The 27091-nt window shown below is 34.5% G+C and overlaps 1 protein-coding gene across 8 annotated transcripts in view; it reads left to right on the top strand.

Moving 5' to 3' along the window:
• The window catches only part of mctp2b (multiple C2 domains, transmembrane 2b), a 71056-nt gene that overhangs the window by 15571 nt on the left and 28394 nt on the right, over positions 1 to 27091 (top strand). For 6 of the 8 annotated variants that reach the window (XM_073908128.1, XM_073908131.1, XM_073908130.1 and 3 more), the window contains 4 exons: positions 5205 to 5267; positions 10782 to 10902; positions 26590 to 26732; positions 26828 to 26904. In XM_073908128.1, the coding sequence (XP_073764229.1) occupies positions 5205 to 5267; positions 10782 to 10902; positions 26590 to 26732; positions 26828 to 26904 (404 nt within the window). Of the gene's footprint in view, positions 1 to 2766; positions 2920 to 5204; positions 5268 to 10781; positions 10903 to 26589; positions 26733 to 26827; positions 26905 to 27091 lie in introns of those variants that run through there. The other 2 variants (XM_021477723.3, XM_021477724.3) reach the window with 1 other exon arrangement.

Here is a 27091-nt window from a genome sequence, read left to right on the forward strand (position 1 = left end):
TTTTTTTAAAAGTGTAAAACCAATCTATTTAAAAACATAATCAAAATAAAACCTTTTTGACTACTAAATCATCTTTATTTTTCGAAGCCATAAAAATATTTAAGATTCTCATTTAACACGTTTTCTTGTTTGTTTTGTTTTTTTACAATGAAACTGTGGTTATTTAAAATCTATTTATAAAACTAACAATTAAGCTTATTTTAAAAACAAAGTGAAATAATGATAATTATAATTATAATAATAATATTAATAGTAATATTCTGCCATAATTTCTTCTAGTGAGAACAAACTTGTTTAAATTAAGACAGACAAAAAAGTTTAATATAGCTTAAATAAGTGTATTGTTTAAATTAAAAACATGAACAAAAATAATAATAATTATTATCATTATTATTTAATAAAAAATAAATTATTATTATTAATAATAATAATAATAATAATAATAATAATGATAATTATTATTATTATTATTATTAATATTATTATACTGTGTCGTAATTTCACCTAGTGAGAGCAATCTTGCATTTAATGCTTCTGGTGAACTTGATACTTCCTCGTATTAAAAAAAATAATTTTTGGAATGTGATCATTTGCATATTCGCTTACGTTTTATTTCATTTTCATTTTGTTTTAAACCCGGAAACTTACATTTTTTTGAGTCAGAATGGAATGTGTCAGTTTTTGTAGCTTTCACAATGTATAGTTTGTTTGTTTGTTTGTTTTATTAGAAATGTACACTATGTTCATTAGTGCTGGTGGGGATGACCAAAAATCTCTATAACAATATTGTTTTAATTAAGATTCTGGAGGTATGCAATTGAACCTAGAGTTTTGTAGTGGTTTAATAGGAGTTTAACTATTTATTAATTTACTATCAAAAACTGCAGTTATTTAAAAATATATTTATAAAACTAGCAGTTAATTTAATCTTATGTTTGTATTGTTTCAATTTAAAACAAAAGTAAATAAACAATTAGAAACTGTAAAATAATAATAATAATAATAATAATAATAATAATAATAATAATAATAATAATAATAATAATAATAGTTATTATTATTATTATTATTATTATTATTATTATTATATTGTGCTGGAATTGCATTTGCTTTAGGTGAACTTTATACTTCCTCCTTTTTGTTTTTGATCTTTTTTGGAATCTGATCATTTGCATAATTTGTTTAGTTTTATTTTATTTTCATTTCATTTCCACCCTGGAAACTTACATTTTTTTGTGTCAGAATGGAAAGTGATTGTTCTAGTAGCTTTCAATCTTGTATAATTGGTTAATAATAATAATAATAATAATAATAATAACAATATTCTGCCATAATATCCCTTTAATATAATATGGTTTTCTTTTATATATTAAATAAAAGTATATTATTTTCCTTCTCATTAGTAGTAGTATTGCAAACCTTTTTTTTTTTTTGAAAACCATTTTTTTTTTACCATTTTTTACCAGTTTTACCATTTAAATCCATTCAAAGAGACTCCCAAAGGAAACTTAAATATAGAACCTCAAATCAATAAACGTTGGGACAGTATGGAAAACACAGATGAAAAAAGAAAGTAGTGATTTCTAAATTGACTTTGGCTTGTATTCCATTGCACAACAATACAACAAACATTATTTAATGTGTTCCTTATGATTTTATCTTTTTTAAATAAACACCTCTTCCTCTGCAGCCAGGACATTGTAATATGTGCTGTTTGTGGTTTTGCCTTGTCTTGCAGAAATATTGTGCCCCAAAATCTCTATAATATTTTCAGCATTAATGGTGCCATAACAGAAGTGCAAGTTTCCTTAGCCAAAGGCACTGACACAACCCCATACCATGACAGAACCTGTTTGGACTGATTGTACAGTCTGAATGATCCTTTTCTTTTTTGGTCTGGAGCACTCAGCGTCCATTTCTCTCAAAGAATATGTGAAATACTGATTCATCTGACCACAGTACGTTTCCACCGTGTTATGGTCCATCCCAGATGCCTCTGAGCCCAAAGAAGTCAACTGTGCTTCCGGACACTGTTAACTGTTAACACTGTTCTCTTTGGCACAGTACAATTTTAACTGGCATTTGTGGATGCAACTACATATTGTGGTACTTGTCATAATTAAAAATCATAATTACAATCACCTGTTGATGTCATCACATCATTATTTAACCACTTTACCTGATTACTAGCCCTAAATCGCTCCTGTCCCAACTTTATTTATATTATGTTGCAGGTCTGAATGACAGAAAAAGGATGTATATTTGCAAATGAAATGCAAAAGTTGACCAGACAAAACATGAAATATGTTGTTCATAGTGTCTGCAATGAAATACAAGTCAAAGTAGATTTGGAAATCGCTTCTTCTTTTAATTGCGTTTTCCATACTGTCACAGCTTTTTCTGATTTGGGGTTGTAAGTGGCATTCTTTTACATTTAACATGTGCTGACAATAGTTCACCCATTCCGGCTGAAATCAAACTTAATTGATATTTTTTTAAATCCGATTCTGCATGTAAGATACCTGTAGATAATACATGTTCAAACTTCTTCCGTTTCATTTTTTACCTCCAGAAAACAGCGCAAACATCACTCCGTTGTGAAATACAGTTCCTCTGAACATGAGCAAGTCGTGTGTGTGGTAACACTGTTAGAGGCCGGTGCTTCTCTATTTGTTTAAAATGCAAATGAGCAGCAGGGAAGTGACATGCTGCCTTTACGGTTCTGTACGCCATCAGAAAATAAACATGCAAACCAACATCTCTGATGGTCTTCTAGAGTAAGATGTGCTGTTAGGTAACAATGGTCGCTATTTTCTGTCGGTGATCGTCCTTCTTAGTCAAATTTTCCTATTTTTTTTCTTTCTCTGCTTTATTTGGACTTAGTTTGTGGATAATATGCGAGGCTTTTTTCTTTTTAAGGTGAGTCCTATTTTATTCTGTAAATATGTGTGACCTTAATTATTTAATTCACCAACATTGGAAAAATTACCTTTTTGGATTTTTTTGGTCGCACTTTAGAATAAAACTCCATTAGTTAGTGTGTTTACTAACGTTAACGAAGTGTAAATAATCTTTTAAAGCTTTTATTATAGTTATCATATCATATCATATATCATAGTTCAACATTTACTAATGTATTATTAGCATCCAACGTTGTGCTTAATAACATGAGTTACATAATTGTGAACATGAACTAGTATTATTTAAACTAACAAAGATGAATAAACGCTGTTATATAGCTTTAATTCTTTGTTCATGTTAGTAAAAGCATTATTATACCATATATTAAAAAGTGTGATGGGTTTAAATATTTATGCATTCAGTTATTTATACATTTATTAGTTCGTAAGGAAAGTTACAGATGTGACTGTCGAAAATAGGATTATTAATAATCCTGTAAAGCATTTATTAATTCTAGTTCAACATTTACTCGTACATCATTAACAAAGTTCTGCTTGTTAACACGAGTTAAATAATTGTTAACATGAACTAACGTTAATTAATTTATATAATGTTAACTAACTTTAACAAAGATGAATAAACGCTGTAATGTGTTATTAATTGTTTGTTCATCTTAGTAAAAATATTCACATATATATCTTTTATTTTAAAGTGTAACCAATTTAATTATTTATGCATTCAAACATTGATACATTTGTTAGTAAGTAAAGAAAACTAGAGATGTGACTTAGTCAAAAACAGCATCATTAATAATCTTTAAAGCAAGTATTATGCTTTATTAATGCAATTAGTCATTATTAAAGCTTTGATTGCTTTGCTAGCAGTGGAAACTTTTGAATGCAATTCTTCAGGTTCTTTGTGGCTTAGCTTTCACCTTCCCTGCAGCTAAGGAATTTTTTTAATAAAGTTTTAATGGCTGATGATCTTCAGTATTGTTCTAGAAATGCTTGATGTATAATTCAAAACCACTAAGACACATATTGGAAACACTTTAAAATAAAGGTCCATTAGTAAATGTTGGTTTATGTACAGTAATTCACCTAGTTAAGCCTTTAAATGTCACTTTAAGCTGTATAGAAGTGCCTTGAAAAATATCTAGTCAAATATTATTTACTGTCATCATGGCAAAGATCAAATAAATCAGTTATTAGAAACTATTATGTTTAGAAATGTGTTGATTAAATCTTCTCTCCGTTACACATAAATTGGGGAAAAAATAAACGGGGGCTAATAATTCTGACTTGAACATTAACTAGGCAGGTTAGAGTAATTAGGCAAGTCATTGTATAACAATGTTTTTTTCTGTAGACTACCGAAAATAAAAAGCTTAAAGGGGCTAAGAATTTTGACCTTAAAATGGTTTAAAAAAAGAAGGTAAAAACTGCTTTTATTCTAGCCGAAATAAAACAAATAAGACTTTCTCAAGAAAAAACAAAAACTAAATATTATCAGACATACTGTGAAATTTCCCTTGCTCTGTTAAACACCATTTTAGAAATATTTAAAAAAGAAAAAAATCAAAAGGGGGGCTAATAATTCTGACTTACACTTATATCTAATAGTTTGTTCATGTTAATAAATACAGTTTATTATGGTATTCATTACTCTAGTTAATGCACAGTAAGTTAACATTTAACAAAATGTTAACAAGCTATGAATAATAAATGCTTTTCATGACTATTCATACTTTGGTCATGTTAGTAAATACATTAACTAACAGGACCATTATTTTAAAGTGTTACCTACGTTTTTATTACCCTGAACTCAAAGGACCCACTGTAAAAAACAAAACAAAAACCGCATATGCAGTTGAAGACAACGTTATTACATAATGTAGCTCTCCTGTAAAATGATTGGCCGTTGGTCAACGGTGGTTTGTTTGGTAGCCAATTGACACAAATAATAATTTCTTAAGGGGGCTAATAATATTGACCATACAAAAAACTGTTTCAATTACAGCAAAACTAAAAGAAATAAGACTTTGTCTAGAGGAGAAAAAATATTATAAGAAATACTATGAAAATGTCCTTACTCTTGTAAACATCCCTTTAAAAAAAAGAAAAGAAAAGAAAAAAGAATACAAATTTCTGCGAAGGGCTGATCATTTTGCCGTTACCTGTATATTTACACCAGTGGTTAGAGATTTGTGGTTTAAATGTTGTCTTATTATTATTTTTAATTGTATCATGTCTAAAAATAATAATTTCTGTCTTCTGTTTGTTTTATTTGTGTTTGGTAAACAGAAGTCGAATTACGACAAAAATGATTCAGATTCAGGCTCCATACAAGACAACGAGCAAAACGGTGTAAGTATTAACACATTCTTTGTCTTTGTGTGTGTGAATTTGTATGTACTGCATACAGGTATGTGTGACTTAAACCTGAATGCCCACAGACTTATGGGGACTTGTCACCATGGGGACTGAAATTGAGAAACATCCTTATCAACCACATTATAAACATTATATCACACAGAATGAAGTACTTTGGAAATGTAAAAATGTAGATTGTTTCCTTTAAGGGGTTGAATTTGGGGATAGCGGAACAAAATATCTGGTTTGTATAGTAGATACAAAGTCTCTGCCACGATATAGGAACGTGTGTGTGTGTGTGTGTGTGTGTGTGTGTGTGTGTTTGTATGTGATTGTGTTTGTGCGTGTGTATGTACTTGTTTCTATATCTCAGTGGGGAGTTAAACCTGTATGCCCACAGACTCATGGTGACTTGTCAACATGAGGACCAAAATTGAGATACCCATGGGAAAAAAATCCTTATGAACCACATTATAAGTCCCTACTGCAATATAGGAACAAGTTTGTTTGTGTGTGCGTGTGCATGTGCGTGTGCACGCGTGCACGTGTGTGCGTGTGTGTGTGTTTGTGAAAGTATATTCGTTGTGTGTGCTTGTTTTTATATCACACTGGGGACTTGATGCCCACAGACTCATGGGATCACCACGAGGAACAATATTGAGATATCCACAGATAAACCTCCTTATAAACCACATTATAAACCTTATATTGCACAGAATAGAGTACTTTTAAAAATGTAAAAATGTAGATCGTTTTCTTTTGAGGGTTGGATTTAGGGTAGGGGAATACAATATCTGGTTCATATAGTAGTCCCCGCTGTGATATAGAAACAAGTTTGTGTGTTTTGGTGTGGTTGTTTTGGTCTAGAAGGGTATGCAGATGACATTGCTCTTTAAATGCCCCTGAAATAGACCGTACTGTTCATTCCTGTTCTTTCCCTGAACTCATACTGAAGGTCGAAGGTTTGCTTCCTGACCACACTGAAGCTGATTATAACATAGCCGGTTATGCTAGTTGGTACTGAGTGGAAAACACATACTGGGTTTTATTTGCATGTAAAAACAAATAAATTGTCATATTTATAATTTTTCAGACATACAGCTGTTATCGCTTTAGTATGTTCCCTCTGCCGTTGCTCTTGCCACAGCTGCCTCGGCAGCTAATGCGCCTGCAATTTCATCAAAAATATATTAAAAATCAACATGCAATTTTCAGCTTTGCCTTTTTACAATACTAGATAGGATGGTACTGCATGTGTAGATGATGTGATATGTTCAATTAAAATAGGTTTGTTTAGTTGTTTTAGTTTCCCTTGTAATAAACACTACACTATACGGTATTAGACAAAATGTCTACAGTACATGGTGAGAAACATTGCCCATAGGCTGTAAATATTAAGCAAATATAAGAATAAAGTAGTTTAGCCTTTATAGTGCCCTATTAAATTGCATTGAGGTAAAAAGAATATTGATTTCTACATGCTTTAGTTTTATTTAGAATATGAAATCTCAAAATATGCAAACACGTAAATAAATTAAACACAGAATGAAAAGGAATTATCCATTATATATTATATGTTATAATAACACAGAATAAGACACGTTTAATAAAAGCGAATCAAATGTCTATCATTTGAATAAATAAATATTGTCATAATGGAAAGGTGCTTTTTTATTTACTCAGCATGCACGATGTAACCTTTTTCAAAGTCTGTCTGATTTGTTTCGCTGCAGGCTACAATGTGTTACGCATACAAGATTGACATTTAATAGGGAAACAACTTCCTTCATTTTTGACCACACAGAATATTTAAAAATAAATAAAATATCTCAATCGATTTAGAAAAGAATAGCAATAATGCAAAATACTCAAGAGCAGACTAATCATTTTCAAAAGTCTGCTGTCATTCTACAAAAACAATCCTGGAGATCTAGGCTAGATGCTGTAGAGTTTGCAAGTGTATAATTATGTACTGTACATTAAGTTTTAATGTTGTCAAAGTATGACAATACTATATCAGGCCCGTCGCCAGGAGGGGTCAGATGGTTTAAAAGACCCACTCCTCACTGACAAAGGTCCCATGCATGAGCTCATTTGTCATATTTTGACTGCTCTGCCATCATAAATAGTAAAATAACTCATCGAAAAAGGTTTTAAGACCAAGTGGAATCCTCTGTCGGCTGTCACGTCAGTGTGACTTTAGCTAATCAGTTTAGCCCGTGCACACAATTATTTTTCATAAGTCCAACATCCAGCTGCGCAAGAAAACATACAATCTGATGAAGTAAAGTCATATTTCTCTACTTTCTCTACTTACTTTTGTGCAAGTAACTTTTATTCTTAATCTTGGAACAAAAAATGACCAATGAAAAGGTGGGAAACACCAAAAGTGACCGACATTAAAACGAATTTGATTACTGTTTTGGCTATTGTTCTTATCCATGAATTTTCAAATGTTCTTTTTTGGTTATGATGACCATCCAACAATCTATTTTAGCTAGAATAATGCTTAAAATGCAGTCTTTGAATAATTAAATTGTAGCCTAAGTGAGGCCTATAACCTCAGTTTTTAAGAAAAAACAACCACCTCTTTCACCAGGCTAGCTGTGGGCCAGTGTAGGCTACACCTGCTATATATTAGTTTGAAGCGTTTGAAAAATATATGGTACGATTTCATTACACACATATTTTAAGTCAAAATAAACGTTAATTTAGGATGCAGTTTATCTTTGCCCAGCACTAGTTTTGAGTTAGTTTAACTTAAATTGACATTAACTTAAAATATAAAATTTTGCATTACTTAAAAATAAAGCTGAAACCTGATTAACTTATTCAAAAAAATTAAAGTAAAAAAAAAAAAAAACATGTTATGACTTTTTCATTGTATAGACCAGGGGTCACCAATCTTTGTCCTGGAGGTCCGGTGCCCTGCTGGGTTTAGCTCCTACTTGCCTCTACACACCTGCCTGGGTGTTTCAAGTATACCTAGTAAGACCTTGATTAGCTTGTTTAGGTGTGTTTGATTAGAGTTGAAGCTCAAATCTGCAGGACACTGGACTTCCAGGAACATGTTTAGTGACCCCTGGTATAGACCTTTTTTCAAGAGTTCACACTTAGCTGATGATTGATTATAAAGCTTGTTTGGCATCTTGTCCCGGGAGAGTGTTCCAGTAGATCTTGAGAACTTCCTTCTGTAGTAGCTAATGAACAGATGGTAATTGCTCTTAGGAGATAACTACTTACTAGGAGCATGCCGATTTGGATTAGTCAATTAACTTTAGTTGTGTGTTTTTGAATGGTGGGAGAAAATCAGGGAACCTGGGGGAAACCCATGTGAGCACGAGGAGAACGTGTAAACTCCGCACTGAAATGTCGGCTGGCTTGGCAAGGACTAGAACCATTGATGTACTTGCTGTGAGGCAACAGTGCTCAGTAAAATTTTCAGTGTAAAATTTACTTAGTTCAGAGAACATTTGGTCCCTCTCTAAATTGAGCAAAATTTACTCCGCAGCAGAGTTAACGTTAATGAGACAATGATGGGGTTAATTAAGTGATGAATGAGCACTGATGATGAACACCTGCTGTGAATAAGCAGAAACAGAGAAGAGAAACACAAAACAACACCTTCAGTCACAGCCGTGGACTAAATAAACTGAAATAAAACACATCAAATTTCTCAAAATCTCAGCAAAGGATCATTAAGTAACTCCACAAACAGCAGCTTTACTTATTAACAACCTGTTTGGCCTTATTACTGCCACACTCTATAAAATTCCATATAGTGATAATATTAAGAATTTACTTTTTTTTTTTTACAACAACATAAAAAAACACACTTTTTGTATTTAAGCTTTTACCATTGAGGAGAACAGTAGCTGCTTTACTTGGACTCTGACTCGATTTCTATTGTTAGTTTCTCTTTGTTTGCCAAATAGTGTATTGAGGCAAATATTGTATAAAGAGAGCAATTGTGCTTTGGATAATTGAATCTGTGGTGTTTTAGTCACTGGTCAAATCAGTAAAATTGGTTTAACCTATTAAGTTTAAGTAATGTTGTATCACAAAAGGAGCTCTGTATTAAGAAAATGGAGCTCACCAATACTTTTATCAGATCATAAAACACATTGAACATCTGAAACCCTCAAAACCCACAGACATAAAGAATCAGCATATGCTTCTCAACTATGGTGAGTTTTTTTTTTTCCTACAGTGCATGCTGGAAACTATGGTTAAATGTCGTATGATTGTCTTAACATGTACTGCAGCCAAAAAAACAAACAAACAAAAAATCTCTCACCACTGTTGAGATAGATACGCTGATTATTGATGTCTGTGTCTCTAAAGTGATTCAGATGCTCAATGTATTTTATTATAACACCACAGCTGAGATCCATTCTCTTGAAAAACACTGAATTTTGTTTCTTATATGATAAACCATCACCTAAACATTATTTCTTGTACAGTTACTCTCATCAAGAGTAAGAATTCACACAGGATCAATCAACTTGATCACATGTGCTCTTTTTATACTTGTCAATGCAATTAAAGAAAAATTAACATTAGAAATCGAGTCCAAGTAAATCAACCACTTTTCTCCATGATGGTGACATCAGGCGAAAAAAAACAAAAAACATGTTTTTTGTTTTTTGTAAAATGTAAATAACTAAAACGGTTAATTCTCAATAAATCTTACATGGACTTTTGTGAAAATCTGACGGAAATAAAGTCAATCAGGTAAGCAATGAGCGAAGCTGCTGCTGCTTCTCTTCTGTTTCTGCTTATTAACAGCAGGTGTTCATCATCAGTGCTCAATCATCACTTAATTAACCCCATCATTGTCTCATTAACTTTAACTCTGCTGCTGAGTAAATTTTACTCAGTTCAGAGAACATTTAGTCCCTCTCTAAATTGAGTAAATTTTACTCTGAAGATTTTACTGTGTGCTCACTACTGGGCCACCGAGTCACCCATCTAGGAAAGGAGGAGGAGTAGGGGTGGAAAGGGGCATTCTTCAAACAAAGATGGCTGTTAGATGGAACTTAGGATATTTGAAGTGGCTTAGGAATCTTCTGATTGGGGAATTATAAATTGGATAATGCGGAACCAGCCGCAAGCAATCATAAGTACATGATCCTCTTGAAATGAGTTTATAAATAAACTTTACTGAGGGATGTAAACAAAAACAATGGTCCCAACGTATTTTCTGTTTTACATTTTTAATTTCTTTAGCGTCTGAGAATCTAAAAATCTTTATCCACAAATTGATAAATGATGTTATGATAGCTGTTTTAACATTAAGTTATGATTAAATTGCCTCTTGTGTACAGTTATGAAATAGTTTGATAACAAGCAGGAAATGTTCATGGGCCAATGACATTACAACATAATATTTTAAGGTGTGGATACAATGCAGCGTTCAGATGACAAATAGAAAAGCTCGTTTTTATGGGAGAAAATATGAAATTATTCTCTTTTTTTTGTTTATGTATTCATATTCATGTAATCCAGATTTTAGACATCAGTGCAGAGATGCCAGGAGTGTGTGAGAATCAGCGGGAGTCTCAGAGGACATATCTGCTCACTATCTGCCTGAAGGAGGGCCGTAACCTGGTCATCAGAGACCGCTGTGGTGAGTGTCAGATGTCTGTCTATAAACACAACACACCCTGAAGCACAACACACACCATAATTTATAAAAACAAGCAGTGTTTGTTCTGTGGGGCATTGTTTGTTAAGGTAAGAGCAGGTAGTGGAGCCCTGCAAACTGTGGGTCATCGTCTTGATGTGTTTACTGTAGGTGACGTGTGTTTTTCTTCCATTTTTAATTGACTTCTTCCTTCCTGAGTTTACTCTGTAGAGACAAATGTAAATAAGCTTTCATAACATTGCTCTGTTTGTTTGGGTGGTCCGACATGTCTACTTCTGAATTAATCAATGCCGTGAGTTCGGAGCAGGACTATTTCTAATAACCTGTTTTGCAGGGGATTGACTTGGAGGGAAGTTTTTCAGCTCTAAAATATTGTATCAGTTGAAGCATCTCCGTTTTATATACTTCAAATGATGTGTTTTTAAATGTTCCTAATGTTATCTTTGAGGTCGCCAACATCAGGTTTACATGAATCAAATGTCTAAAGCTAATACATGCTCATTTAAAATGCTTGATTGAGCCTACATCTTCGAGAAACCACAAAATACCCACTTAAACATATATTTGATTGCAGTTTCTATTAAAAAAAAGATCTACAGTTGCGTGAAAAAGTGTTTTTCCCCTACTGACTTCTTATTTGTTGCATGTTAGTCACATTGTATTGTTTAAGATCTTCTAATATTTACATTTTATTAGATTAGATTAGATTAGATTCAACTTTATTGTCATTACACATGTACAAGTACAATGCAACGAAATGCAGTTTAGGTCTAACCAGCAGTGCAATAGCTGCAAGTGCAGGATACAGGAATAAGTTATAAAGTGCAGTTATAGAAAACTATGGTGATATTTACAGATGGATGTACTATGAACATTATATACAGGTTGGATAAGCTATGAACAGATTTACAATATATGAATATATGTGCAGGTTGCTATTAATAATCAGTAGTGTGCAGATAGATAAACATGATTACAAGTGTATATGTTACAATATATGAATATATGTATAGGGATAGATAAACATGATTACAAGTGTATATGTAACAATATATGAACATATGTACAGGTTGCTATTAATAATCAGTAGTATGCAGATAAATAAGCATGATTACAAGTGTATATGTATAGTGGGTGTGTACATAATTACAAATGCCCATATGCAGTGGTTATGTACAGTTCAATAAGTAAACAGGTCAATGTGGTGCAGTGAATGTGCAAATTTTAAACGTGCAAATGTTAAACAGTGCAGTGATTGCGAGGAGTTTAAGTTAGAGGAGAGTGGGGGGTGTATTGGGGGGGGGCAAAAGAGTCAGTGGGGGGCAGAGTTCAGGAGGGAGACAGCTCTGGGGAAAAAGCTTTTCCTCAGTCTGCTGGTTTTTGTCCGGGGGAGCCTGAAGCGCCTGCCGGAGGGCAGGAGAGAAAACTGTCTGTGAGCGGGGTGAAAGGTGTCCTTCAGAATACTGCGTGCTCGGCGCAAACAGTGTTTCTTCTTGATGTCCTCTATGGCTGGCAGTGTGGTCCCTGTGATGCGTTGGGCAGTTTTCACCACCCGCTGCAGTGCCTTACGCTCAGCAACAAAGCGCATATGAGTCAAAGATAACAGAAGTAAACACATCATGCACTTTTTAAGTGTAGGTTTTTATTATTAAAGGAAATCAAAATGCAAAACTACATAGGCCTGTGTGAAAAAGTGTTTCCCTTTCTGTTAAAACACAAATTAACAATGGTTTATTACAACGAAGTACAATTTCTGTAGCTACATCCAGCCCTGATTACTGCCAAACCTATCCGCAATCAAGAAGTCACATAAAAAGGATCTGCCTGACGAAGTGAAGTAGACCAAAAGGTACTCAAAAGCTAATCATAATGCAGAGACAAAAACAAGTGAGACAGAATATGGAGATCTACTTTGGAAAACGTTATAAAGCCATTTCTAAAGCAGTTAGAGCCATTGTCTACAAATGGCAAAGATTTGGGGATGTTTGACGGCAAAAACTTTTGTTCTTTTCACACTAATGATATTAACAGGGACATATTATTGATGAATAAAGGAATGTTTTCATGCAGTTCCACACCATATAAATGCCACAGAAAAACTTTTGGTCAACTTTTCTGGTGTGGTCAGTTTGCTAGTAGCTCACTTTATAGAGTGTTGTACTTTGTAATTCAAGTTTTCGATAAAAGTTTGAGTTCGGTAAAGCACTCTATTCCAGATATAAAAATAATGTAAAATTAAGATAAAACTACATGGTCGCAGTGCACTTCTTTTATGTTTACTTCTGAAAACACTATTGGTTGGGTTTAGGTCGGTGGTTTGCTGGCCTGTAACAACAAAACTCACCCTAGGTAACGTATTTCACATTCACAAAAATGTAGAAGGGGCCCTCTAGTGGAAAAACTAGCAATTAAGCAGAATGAAATGTTCCTGGAGCAAGGCTTTTTTACTTTTTGCAAAAATGTAATGTAAGGCATGTGTTTCCAAAGCCTGGGCTGTCAAGAGCACAAATGTTCTCATATTATTTATTTGAATATCACTTTTTTAATAGTTTGATTAACTCTTTGATGCACTACATGGTTCTAAAGTGATCTAAGCTTTTTTTTCTATATCTATTTTATAGCTTGTGCATCAAAGGGTTAATAGTGTTTTAACATGTTTTAATTTAGTAATTTTATCTCCCTCTAAACCCCGCCTTTTCTGAGAGCTCGCACTTTTTTAATTGGTTAGCTAATTTGCCCTGTCTGTTGTGATTGGTCTACCACTTACAGTTTATGTCATAGATCAAACGTCCAATATCATATCAGAATGTCAGATCCTTCTCTGCACTTATACTTAAAATGACATGAAATAAAATGATGGTTTAGATTTGAGTGAGAGTCCATCTTTTAGAAGTGTGTGCAAAGTTTGTTTTTGCAGCACTGAAAATGTTTATTTTGTAAGACCATAAACTGGCATTATGCAAATGAGTTAAAATTCATGCTTTAAAGTGAAACTAAAAGTAACTGCATATTAGAAATGTGCCCTACAACACTAATGCAAACAATGTGCATAATGAAAAAATAATGTTAAAGAGCCCCTATTATGAGTTTAGAAAATGAGCTTTCATGCAGTGTGCAACAGCAATAAGTGAATGAAAGCATCTAGCTGAGGTTTAAATCTGTAAGTGCACTGTTTAAATCTATTTATTCTTTAACGAAATAGTTGACTCAGAGTCGAATGAATGAATCGTGTTGGGTTTGGATCTTTTGCTTGAATGTGTCACACATCGATATGGTACATCAGCAAATATGAAGTGCCGGTTCCTGTAAAACGTTAACGCGCCTTTCTCTTCAGACATTAGCAGAGCACATGGGATCACGGGACTTATTATGACATAAAGATGTTGATTACTGACAGATGGAGACTTAGCTGAGGGGAATAAAGGGTTAAAGTTTAATTTTACAACAACATCACTGTATAGTCAACCGTGTGCTGTTTGTTTCTGTCATTTTTCGGATTTTTGATACAATAACCTACACAGCAAATGGCCGACGAGTCTTGCATTGCAAATAAAGGAAGGAGCAGCAGAGACTTTTATGTATGGGACTTTGTCAGTAACTGTTACAGTGCATATGGACCAGTTTCTTCTTCCTCCAGATCATAACATGTAAGTGTAATTATAATTGTTGCCTCGTTTTCTGTCGTTTGCAAAATATGCGTTTAGTTGTATGTTGTAACTTGTAATCGCTCCGCACGGCTTGTGATTAGTTCTTTTTTATAGATTAGTTCTTGTACTGTATCTCTTAGGTTAAATTTGTATGGGCTATTTCACGTATTGCGTCCAAAACCACATTGAAAACATGTGCTTCTTCCTTGAGTGATTTAAATGCGATTCTAAACTCGCAATCCTCTGCTGAAGATCTTTTGCCTATGCTTTGGCACCATCAGGTGTTTCAAAATAGTTACATTTTTGCCACTGTGTGGATTAATTCTGAATGTGTGTCATTGTTACTTGGGGTTTGGGTTGAGAGTAGAGTAATATGCTGGTGTTTAAGTGCATTGCTTTAATGCTATCTAGCACTGGGCTCTCACATACTCTGCTACTTCATAGCCATGTTGGGCGTTTCTCTCTGTCTCTGCTGTCTCTGCTGAATTCATTCGACCAATCACAACAGACTAGGTCATCGGACCAATCACCGCAAATTAGCTTTGCGCTAAGGAGGGGTTTCGGGAACAAATGAATCGCTGAACGATTCATAAGGGAGTTGCTGGAATAATTAGGTATCAATAAATGCATATTATAAGACAGTGAAAGTGTTTTTTGACCTTGCATGCACAGCAGCCTGTTGTTGGAGACCCCCAAAACCAAAATATGACTTTTTATAATGCATAATATGGGCTCTATCAATGAAAAATAAAATACAAAAGAGCAATAAAATAAACCATTGCAGTAACCGAACCTCATTTAAGATTTTTTAACAGGCATGGTTAAGGTATAAGAAAACCAGTTTGAATTAAAGCATGCTTTTTTTTTTATCTTTTGTCTTCTCTACTAATATAGATGTATGTATGCAAGTAAGTATTTTTTGCGAATACAAATATGAAAGTAAAGAAATTTTCGATATGCCAATTTATATTTAGTATTTCTGGCTGTGATACGTTATCGATACTCCAGTATTAATATTTGTCTAAATGATACAAAAGACACTGACTGCTGTAGTTTACCACTTTGGCTGCAACACCAAGCTAATGGTGATGAACTATATATCAGAGACGCACCAGTGTCATTTAATATGTGACAGATGAGCCATTGGAATGGTGAAAATCTCAGGCATACGGATATTTTCTTCTGTTTAAGCTGGACCCTTTTTATGGTATTTATGCATTTCAGACATTTCAGCTATCCAGGAAGCTTCCTCAAGTTTCTTCCTCACAGACCCACTTTCACTTTAATAGATCGCTCTCGTGTGACTTCATACACCTCACAGTAAGAAGGTCACTGGTTCAGATCTTGGCTGGGTCAGTTGGCATTTCTGTGTTAAGTTTGCATGTTGTTCCTGTGTTTGCGTGGGTTTCCTTCAGGTGCTCTGGTTTCCCCTACAAGTCTAAAGACATGGGCTATAAGTGAATTGGGTAAGCTGAATTGTCCATAGAGTATGTGTGTGAATGTACAGTTGAAGTCAGTATTATTATCCCCTCTTTGATTTTTATATTGTTTTTTATATATTTCCCAAATGATGTTTAACAGAGCAAGGAAATTTTCACAGAATGTCTGACAATTTTTTTTCTTCTTGAAAAAAATCGTATTTGTTTTATTTTGGCTAGAATAAAAGCAGTTTATAATTTTTTTAAAAGCCATTTTAAGGACAAAATTATTAGCCCCTTTAAGCTATATTTTTTCCTAATAGCCTACAGAACAAACCATCGTTATACAATAACTTGCCTGATTACCCTAACCTGTATAGTTACATTAATTAATCTAGTTAAGCTTTTAAATGTCACATTAAGCTGTATAGAAGTGTCTTGAAGAATATCTGGTAAAATATTATTTACTGTCATCATGGCAAAGATAAAATAAATCACTTATTAGAGATGAGTTATTAAAACTATTATGTTTAGAAATGTGTTGAAAAAATCTTCACTTAGTTAAACAGAAATTGGGGGAAAACCAGCCTGATATGAGGAAACGTAACTATTTTTCGTTCTGTCGAAATTTGTGTGCTTCAATTAGGTTTAGTCGTACAAAAATGTACAAATTTAAAAAGGAACCGTGGCACCAAATCCCACCTCTAAACCCAACCGTGATTGGGGGATGAGCTAGATGAGCTAGATTGGGGGATGAGCTAATAAGGTTTTATGATTTTATATGAATTAGCCACTAAATCAAAAAGTTACGAATTGTCATAAGATTGTGTTGGGGTTAGGGCTGGGCCACATATCAAGTTCTGGGGATATATCGATATGATTCCCAACGCGATGCGGGATTATGCAATATCTGTCATATCGATATGGTTTGAGGCCACACGTGCGCATTCTGTGCGAAACAGTCTCTTCTTTACATTTATGTTATAACACGTTTAGCTCTGCATTATGGTCTGTTATTGCATATTGCTTTTAATTCCAATTATATTCTAATCATTGTATTTATTTATTCTGTTGAATTGATTTATTTATTTTAGCCCATTAACTGGAAGGCGTGATTTGATTTGTGTGTGTGCCTAGTGTACAAACGGTTGATGGTTTAAACAATTATTAAAAGCTTTTTAAAAAGTACAATAAAAAACATGCTTTTGTCTATTAATCATTTCTTTTTTTATTTTAATATCTCACTGTTAGCTACTCTTTCAACAAATAACAATTTAAGAATGATAATTATATTGATGATAATGACAGCGAGGGGAAACCCCTGTGTTTGAATTTTATTTTGCTCAAAAACTGTTTAATAAAGTTTTAATAAAAGCTTTATCTCTCAAGTAATTATTTATTAGAAAATACTGGATATATATCGTATACAGTCATTCCTCCTAAAAATACTGAGATATGATTTTTTTGCCCATATCGCCCAACCCTAGTTGGAGTTAACCTGTGATTACCACCCATATACTGCTTATGTGGTCAAGTGCATTCAAACAGCCACAAAAAGGCAGCTTCTCTCCACCTGCTGATCTAATTCAGAAACATTACTTAATGTTGAATTAAAGCATACTAGCCACTAGATAGGATTAAAATTTAAACCTCTAAAATAATTTTTTTAGGCAAGGCTTTTGTGGGCAAAATGTTATCCAAGTAACTCTGATTCAGCCGTAAGCCCACAGTGTTCAGCTATTAGAACCAAAAACAAAATGCATATAAATTGACTTTGGTATGTTGTTAATATCACCATTATGTTAATATCACCATGCTGTAAATATCACCATGGTTTTTCTATACTGCACTTTATAACTTATTCCTGTATCCTGCACTTGCTGCTATTGCACTGCTGGTTAGACCTAAACTGCATTTCGTTGCATTGTACTTGTACATGTGTAATGACAATAAAGTTGAATCTAATCTAATCTAATCTAATAACTTTGTTTTTTAAATAAGTGTGTTTTTAAATTTAAATGACATTTTAGAATGAAAACGCTCCTCGTGCATACTGACATTTTACTGTGTTCCTGATTAGTGATCTCTGCCGTCCTCACCGTACAGCCTAAGTTGCAAAATATGTGACCATTTATGCTCATTGGTCATGCACATATTTTGTCGCCACTCATTCTCGTTGTCAGTTGCAATTGTCATTTGAGTGACTTGACTTTTGTTTTCATCACATATACAGAATAAATCTACTGTATATGACACACACACACACACACACACACACACACACATTTTATTTTGCATGCAATTAAATCTCAATTAATCTTTGCCAAATATGTATGTATACACACTCTACCTGACAAAAGTCTTGTTTCTCCAAGATTTAGGAACAACAAATAATAACTTGACTTCTAGTTGATCATTTGGTATCAGAAGTGGCTTATATGAAAGGCAAAAGCCTCTAGATTACGCTTATTTTACCAAAATAAAATATAATCATGCCTTGATTTTGAATTATTTGGACAGTAAGGTCTGACTTTGTCAAGACAAAAGTCTTGTCAGTTAACAGAAATAATGTACAGATAGAATATAAAGTCAAGGTGCAGTGGAAAAAGATTTAATATTGAGTTTGACTCCCATGAGCTTGGAGGACTGCATCCATACATCTCTACATTGACTCAAATAACTTTTTAATAAAGTCATCTGGAATGGCAATTTTGAAGTCCCAGAGTTCATCAAGATTTGGATTCATCTTCAATGCCTCCTTCATCATCTTACCCCAGACCTGCTCAATAATATTCATGTCTGGTGACTGGGCTGGCCAATCCTGGAGCACTTTGACCTTCTCTGCTTTCAGGAACTTTGATGTGGAGGCTGAAGTATGATAAAGAGCGCTATCCCGCTGAAGAATTTGCCCTCTCCTGTGGTTGTAATTTAATGGGCAGCATAAATGTCTTGATACCTCAGGCTGTTGATATTGCCATCCACTCTGCAGATCTCTTATTCGCCTCCATACTGAATGTAACCCCAAACCATTAATTTCTCCACCAAACTTGACTGATTTCTGTAAGAATCTAGGGTCCATGTGGGTTCCAATAGATCTTCTGCAGTATTTGTGATGATTGGGATGCAGTTCAACAGATGAAAATCTACCTTCTGCCACTTTTCCAAATGATCAACTAGAACTCAAGTTTAAATTTGTTGTTCTCACAACTGCGATCTAAGACAAGACTTTTGTCAGGTAGTGTGTAGAATGAGTGGCATGAGTTGGACTTACAAAGATTAATGTCATTTATCGCTATGCAATTTCATGCATACTGTAGGCCTAATCCATAGTTGGCATTAGAGATGGATTTAAACAGTAGGTGTAAACAGGAATGTGTCTGTCTTTTCTACTTGTGATCCAACAGACTGAAATGCATCTCATTTACAGGTGACAATGCAAGTGTAGTCTATAAATAAACTGTCACTGTTTGAACCCTGTTTTCCTTTCGTTGTCTGCAAACCAGTGTGCATAACTTTCATACTACAGGCAACATTCCTTCCAGCACATTCAACCCTGCCACACCTCAATAATGCACAGCACTCCTTCAACCTTCACAGCACATTATTGGCTTTATTTGCGGATGAAGCAATCGACTAAGACATTTTAATACAGACAGACCGGCTGGTAACTAGGATATACTTCCTCTTGCTGAGTTTGTTAGCCACTGTTTACTGTGTGTGCATTTGCATCATTGCTGCGTGGCTTATTGAACAAGCCTTTTTCCTGTTTACAAGTGTCTTTATTTTGTTGCAATTTCACGATTTGTAGTCATTAAAGCATTTTAAAGGGATAGATCACTGAAAAAAAAATTATATTCTGTCAGCATTTATGCACCTTTCACTTATTCCATATATGATTTTTTCTGTTATACACAAAATAATATATTTTGTAGAATGTTGGATAAAATCGACCACTGACTTGCATTGTTTTTTTTTTTTTTTTTTTATTCTTCCTATGGCTGTCAATGACTACTGGTTTGGAATGTTGTTCAGAGGTTCTTGTTTCGTGTTTAACAGATGAAAGTGATTCATAACAGTTTAAAACCCCTTTAACGTTAGTATAACACTGTATAAAATGCTGGGTTCCACACAATCCCTTAAAGGTGCTTTGTGTAAGTTTTTGATTCTTCTAAAGCATAAAAATACCATAATATGTTTGCAGATATTTGGGAAACATGCTAAGTGAACAAACTTGTTTATCTGGAAAACAATGCTGAAGTCAGATATTCTGCTTTGAAAATGTGCTTTTCGTGCCGAAATGTCTTTCTTTGTTTTGGTCATTTAACCCACCCAATGCCAGTTTAGCCAATTATATTTCAGCACTCCGAGTTACCTTGATGGAAAACTATGTATTTTATTCATTCAGTCAGAAAGGCTCTCAAAGTGTGCATTAACGACTGAAATGCGACCTCCGGTGGACAGTAGCAGACTCCGAAATGCGACGCAGATGTAGGGCTCTATTTTGACGGTCCATGCACAGAGCGCAAAACGCAGGGCGCAAACGCTTTCAGGGCGTGTCAGAACGCATTTTTGCTAATTTATGGAGGGGAAAATTCGCTTTGCGCCAAGGTGCATGGGCTAAAAGAGTTGAGTTTATTTTCTTAATGAGTTATAGGTGTGTTTTGAGAATAAACCAATTAGAGTCTCATCTCCCATCCCCTTTAAGACCCAGCTGCGTCGCGCCAAGAGCGCATTCGCTATTTACAGGACGCAAAGTAAGTCTAAGTGGAAAAAATTAGCATTTCACTAGCAAACAGTTAACAGTTGACAGTTTTTTTTTAACAGAAAACTGTTAAACAGAGCATCTACTGCGTGAGAATGAGAGATAATGGAACTACTTTCACTTTCGCTCTTGGATAGGGAAACCTTTACGCACAGACATCAATTAGCCTATCAATAATTAATTTCGTTTGTTAAGCGCAAAGATTTGTTTCAAAACTATTTTTAAATTCAGTTCTAATTTCCAGCAAACGAATAAATGAACAATAATGACCAAGTGTGGTCAAAATAGTTAGAGTTCTTTCCAAATACACCTGCCATGCCCCATATGGTCTAAAACCTGACAGGTGTTTGTTTAATAAAACAAATATAAATATGGATATATTAAATAATACTGCTAATAATAATAACATTATACAAAAGCAAATTGTTACGAATGAACTGAAAAAGCCTCCCGAGATGAAGAAGACATAAAAGCAGTGATTTTTCATATTTCTGTAGGCTAGAAATAATATGTTTTGTAATATTTTAATACTTTATATTTATATTCTATATCTATTCTTATTATATCCTATATATATCCTTAATATAAATTTTTTTTCATATGTAAAGATATTTGCCTATTGCTCTCTTGTGCGTATTAAGCAGTGCGTAAACGAGATGCAACTCTGCGCCGGAGTTTAGACCGGGTTAGTTTTGGTCTAATGAAAAATCACTGCGTAGATGAAAACAGCGTAGCGCACTGCGTAAATGAAAACAGCGTAGCGCAACGCCTCAAAACGACTCTTGCGCCAAGCTGAAACTACCAAAAGACTATTGCGCCACGTCTTGCGCCACACTGCGCCGGGTGTATGATAGGGCCCATAGAGTTCAATCAGCATCTAATTTCGAAGTTCCACATGAGATGGTTCTTAATTAGCATGTAATATAAATATTACAAACGTAAACATTAGGTGAGCAGGTGACATTATGACCACGTGTCTCAACAACATGTTACATGAGGAGATACGCAGTGAGAAGCAATTTGGCTGTTTGCACCAGATAAGACATGACATAAATTTAAACAGTCATTCAGAAGCACAGAATAGTGCACTTACTGCACTCCTACTAAATGGTAAGGTTTTTTTTTCAACGAATTAATACATATTAAACCTCTTTAACATTATTAAATGTAGATGCTGAATCACTGATATGTGTTGGTTTGCACTGAGTCACAGTTCTGAAGTTCAATTTCAAACGATTTATTTTATTTCGAAGATCTGAGATAAACTATCCGCTGCTGCTTTCAGTATTATGGCAGTATGCCTAATCCCAATTCTACCCCTTAGCCCTTCCCCTTGTCCCAATTCTCTTTAGCTTGAAGGCGTAGGGCTAAAGGGTAGGAGTAGATACCCCTTCGAATGGAGATTTTTCAGGACCCCACTTGAAACCAAGGGTTAAGAAAATTTCCCAGAATACACCAGCCACAACGGCAGCATGGTTGCACCCGGAAGTAAGGAGATCCACAAATTAGTATTTTTTGTCATTATTACAAATTTTTACAACAAACAAACAAACAAATGTTTTAATATATTCATAACTGCTTTCATGTTTTACCGTCATGCTTTAAAAAAAGAACACAAAAATAAAACCCGCAAAATTTCACGACCTATAATCCCTCATAATAACTCCTTTCTAGCTGTCCCACAACATTCTGACACTCGATGACACTCGAATACCCTGTCAGAAAAGTCTAGTGGCTGGGAATGAGGTTTTTACAGTGTCTGCTATAATGTTAATGTTATTTTTGTGTGTTTATATAAATGAATATGGCCACGGTGTAAATGCACAGTATAGTTACAATCTAATTGCCACATTAGATGGTTATGATAACGTAATATATGCCTTCAGTTATTTCCTAAAGATAAAAACTAAAAATCAGAACAACTGGAATAGCTACAGCAGTCGTGATCATCTGATCTCATATGCAGCAAGAGATTGCGATGAAGTGTGCAGGTGCTGTAGTGCTTTCCCATTTCTTAGGGGTAAATCTTAAAGCTCTTCCCCTTCACACTCTGTTTCAAGGGCCAAGGGTAAGTGGTAGGGGTAAAAATAGAATTGGGATTGGGCCTAAATCTCATCTCAGTGCAAATCGATTAATTTAGTTGAATGGTTTTAACAATTTTAGGTTGATTGGACAAAACAATTCAGTTGTCCCTAAATAACTTTAAGAACTGCATTGTTTCACCTCATTTTAAATACAGTGCTTGGCATAATTGAGTACATTTTTTCTAGAAAACATAAATGTTGTTGTTATTGTTATTATTGTTGTTGTTGTTTATTGTTGTTGTTATTATTATTATTGTTAGAATTAGTTAATTTTCTCTTGAATTAGTACCTTTATTCATCACAGCACCACAGCAGAATGAACCGCAAACTTATCCAGCATATGTTTTACGCACCGGATGCACTTCCAGCTGCAACCCACTACTGGAAAACACCCATACACACTCAGTCACACACACACACACAAACACACACACACACACACACTCATACACTATGGCCAATTTAGTTTATTCAATTCACCTATAGCGCATATCTTTGTACTGTGCTGCTGAAAAACTGATGGTCTGATCACAATTAAAGCAGTAGTGCAGGGGTGTCCAATCTTATTCCTGGAGATCAACCTTTCTACAGTGTTCAGCTAAAACCTTGATCAACCCCCCGGTCTTTAATTACCAAGTGCACCTTCAGATCCTACTAAGCTTGTTTAATTGTTTTTGGTCAGGGTTGTAGCTGAACTCTGCAGGAAAGTAGATCTTCAGGAACAGGATTGTGCACAGTGGTGGGAATGTGGGTGCAGAGTTCTCTTAAAGTGAAGTGATAAATGCTGCCATCTACTTGTGAAAGAGAGTTATCAAAACAAGAGCCAAACGAGTAAATCACAGTATCCCCTGTCTTTTTAGCCGCCGTTGTTGAAGTGTCTGACCCTAGCAGAGGCCGAATTCCATCTTGAAACCTTTCAGTCTCTTTCAGTTTTCAGTTTTGTCTGGTTTGTGTCATGATGTGGCACTTGAATAATAACCACATCCTTGTCAGTGAAAAGCCACAACCACGACTAAACCGAGTTTACTACACATGTCATCTAATTGAAGGGAAAGTAATGATGCAGATGTGCTTGCAGGTACACATTCATTAAAAGCTTATTAAATACATGTTCTAATTCACCCTAAAGCCTTTTGATCATTATTACCATCATCATTATAACCTTCACTTGATTAAAACCTACTTGAGATTCTTTCTTTTGTTGAACACAAAAGAAGATATCCAGATGAAATCTGCAGACTTTTTATGCTATTTCTGTGTAGAATTATGTAAAAAAAATATTTGCAGATTCATGTTTAGGAGCTGTAAACTTAACAAAAAGATTAGCGGCTCTATTTTAAAGATCTAGCTGCAAAGTCCAAAGTACATGGTGCAAAAGCATTCAGGGCACGTCAACTTTTGCTATTTTAAGGATGGAAAAATGGTCTGCGCTTGGCGCATGGTCTAACAGGGTTGTGCTTATTCCCTTAATGAGTTATGGGTGTGTTTTGAGCATAACGTGAATTAAACCAATCAGAATCTCATCTCCTATTCCTATCAAGAGTCAGTTTCATCGCGCCATGGTACATTTGCTATTTACATCGTAGAGTTTGTAAGAGGAAAAACTGAACGCTTCTCTAGCAAGAAAACAGTTAAACAGACCATCTGCAGTGTGAGTATAAAGAATGAGCCTCCTCCATTCGGCCTCTATACTTTCTCTTTACTCTTTACTCCCTTTGTGGATAAGAAAACAGTGTTGTACTCACTCCACTGAAGACATCCATTAGCCTACATATTTAATTTAGTTTAAGTGCAAAGATTTGTTTCAAAAATATTTTTAAATTCTGTTTTCATTTCCAGCAAACAAATAAATGAACAATAATAACAAAGTGTTGTCAAAAAACTGAGTTATATCCAAACACCCGTCATATTCTTATGCCCCATATGGTGATGCAGACTTCTCCAAAACCAAAAACAAAAGTTTGACAAAAGTGCCGTCTGAAATTTCCATTGAAAATTATCATTTTTTCCAGCCTCCTTTGTTTATGTTGTGCTTTTTCACTTTAAAGATCATGTAAAGGACTTTTCCTTTGCCGTAAAAGTGAAAATTATTGAACCTACATACAGGAGCCTGATAAAAATGTTCATTTTAGAAGAAAATTTCAGACGGCAATTAGAGGTTTTTACATTGAATTCTTCACTAGTTTTTATTAAAACAAAATTAAAATAAATTATGCTGCTAATAATAGTAACATCATACTAATGCAAATTGTCATGAATAAACTGAAAAAGCCCACCCCGAGGTGAAGGCATGGAGGCAGTGGTTTTTATATTTATGTAAAAAAATAATCATTTTTGTAACACTTTAATTTGTTTTTTTTTTAATATGTAAAGATATTTGTGTATTGCTGTACAACCTGTGTGTATTAAGCAGTGTGCAAGTGTTTGGACCTGCACAGGTGCATAACTAACGCGCTCTGGACTTTAGACAAGCTTTTAATTGGTCAATGGCGCGGGCTACTTCAGTTTCTCAAAAAAGCAATACACCAACAATGTACTTTAACACACCTCTTTGTCAGACCAGCACAACCTATCAGTCCACAAAGCGGCGCAAATGGATGTTCTATTTAAAAAGGCTTACGGAAAATGGGAAAATTAGAGTTGCGCTGGTCTGAAAACGACAACAAATCACGCCATACATTGCGCCTTATTGCGCTGTGTGTATGATAGGACCCTAAAAGTGACACTTTTTCAAATTTAAAGTTTACAATGCAAATGCAATAAGAACCTTGAAGATAAGAAAGCTACAGTAGGTCTCTCATATATTAATACATCCACTAAAAACATAACTTTGCACTACTTTTTTTAATAATACTTTACGCTGTATCACAAATCATCTTCAAATTATAAATCCTTACATATAATTCAACAATACATCTAAAATAAATATAAAAACATACTAAAATATAAATATTCTGCAGTTGTTTCTGTGTAATTTTGCATGAGCAGAATCTGTCTGAGCCTAATGATGATCTATATTAAAAACAAGTGTTTTTTTTACCACTGACAAACCTTCAGTGAAAGGTTTCAATTTCACAAGATTGCTTTTACACTATTGATAATGTAATTTAATTCAAATATAGTCTATTAAATAGACCTAGAAAGTGTCCATTTTAGTTGTTCAAGCGGAAAACGAGATGAATTGAAAATGCATTGAAAATACTGTGGTAAAATAAATGTTCATATTTTAAAGACATCCAAACACTGGAATTTAATGTAGGGCTTGTTGTCTGATGTGAGGCCCACTTTATATAGTATCTCAATCAGGCAGTAAAGACCATTCATTTTAAACAGGCAAGCTCTACAATGTGGTGAGTTTATAATGGCATGACCGTTCATAAACCCCATTGTTTTTTCTAACTGTGACATGAGCACGTCATGATTTTGCATACCATGTGGTGCAGGATTATCATCTATGTTGATCCTAGGAACATCATTTTTGTTGGAAAATGTAATCCATACCTGTTCCCTACCCCTAAACACAACCATAACTGTAAACTATTGCCAGAATCAGAGGGGAATAATAGTTGGATAACAATTATGTAGAAGTACATAAACCTAACCGTAAGCCTAAACTTAACATAAACTCAAAACGGACCCCTTAATTGTGGAATGTTGTTTCAGGATCGACATAGATGTTAATCTAGGATCATGTCCTACTTGGTAAATTCAGGTTGGTGATTAGGTGATCATTAAAATAAAATCTGCCATCTCCACAGGCACGAGTGATCCATATGTGAAGGTCAAGCTGGATGGGAAGATGGTGTACAAAAGTAAAGTGGTGTTAAAGAACCTGAACCCAGTCTGGAATGAGTCCTTTACCTTCCCGATCCGCAGCCTGGAGCAGACAGTCTTCATCAAGGTACACTGTTTGCCATACTGTGTTATCTCTGTTTTTCTACTAATGTAGAATATGAAGAACTAAGTGTAGTTTCAATCCATTGGTCATGCATTCAGGTTTTTGACCGAGATCTGACTTCAGATGACTTCATGGGCTCCTGCAGTGTTGGGCTGGATAAACTGGAACTTGAAAAGTAAGTCCATGATCTGTTGTTTAATCCATCAGCCTTTAGTGCCTTATTGATCAGGGGGCACAGAAAGACCACCTGACCCAGCCGGAACCAGCGACCTTCTTGCTGTGAGGTGACAGTGATAACCACTGAGCCACCGTGCCACCCGTCCTTTTATTCATTAAATTAATAGCCCTAGGATAATCTCAGA

This window comes from Danio rerio, chromosome 7, assembly GCF_049306965.1.
Source record: "Danio rerio strain Tuebingen ecotype United States chromosome 7, GRCz12tu, whole genome shotgun sequence".
Taxonomy (NCBI): domain Eukaryota; kingdom Metazoa; phylum Chordata; class Actinopteri; order Cypriniformes; family Danionidae; genus Danio; species Danio rerio.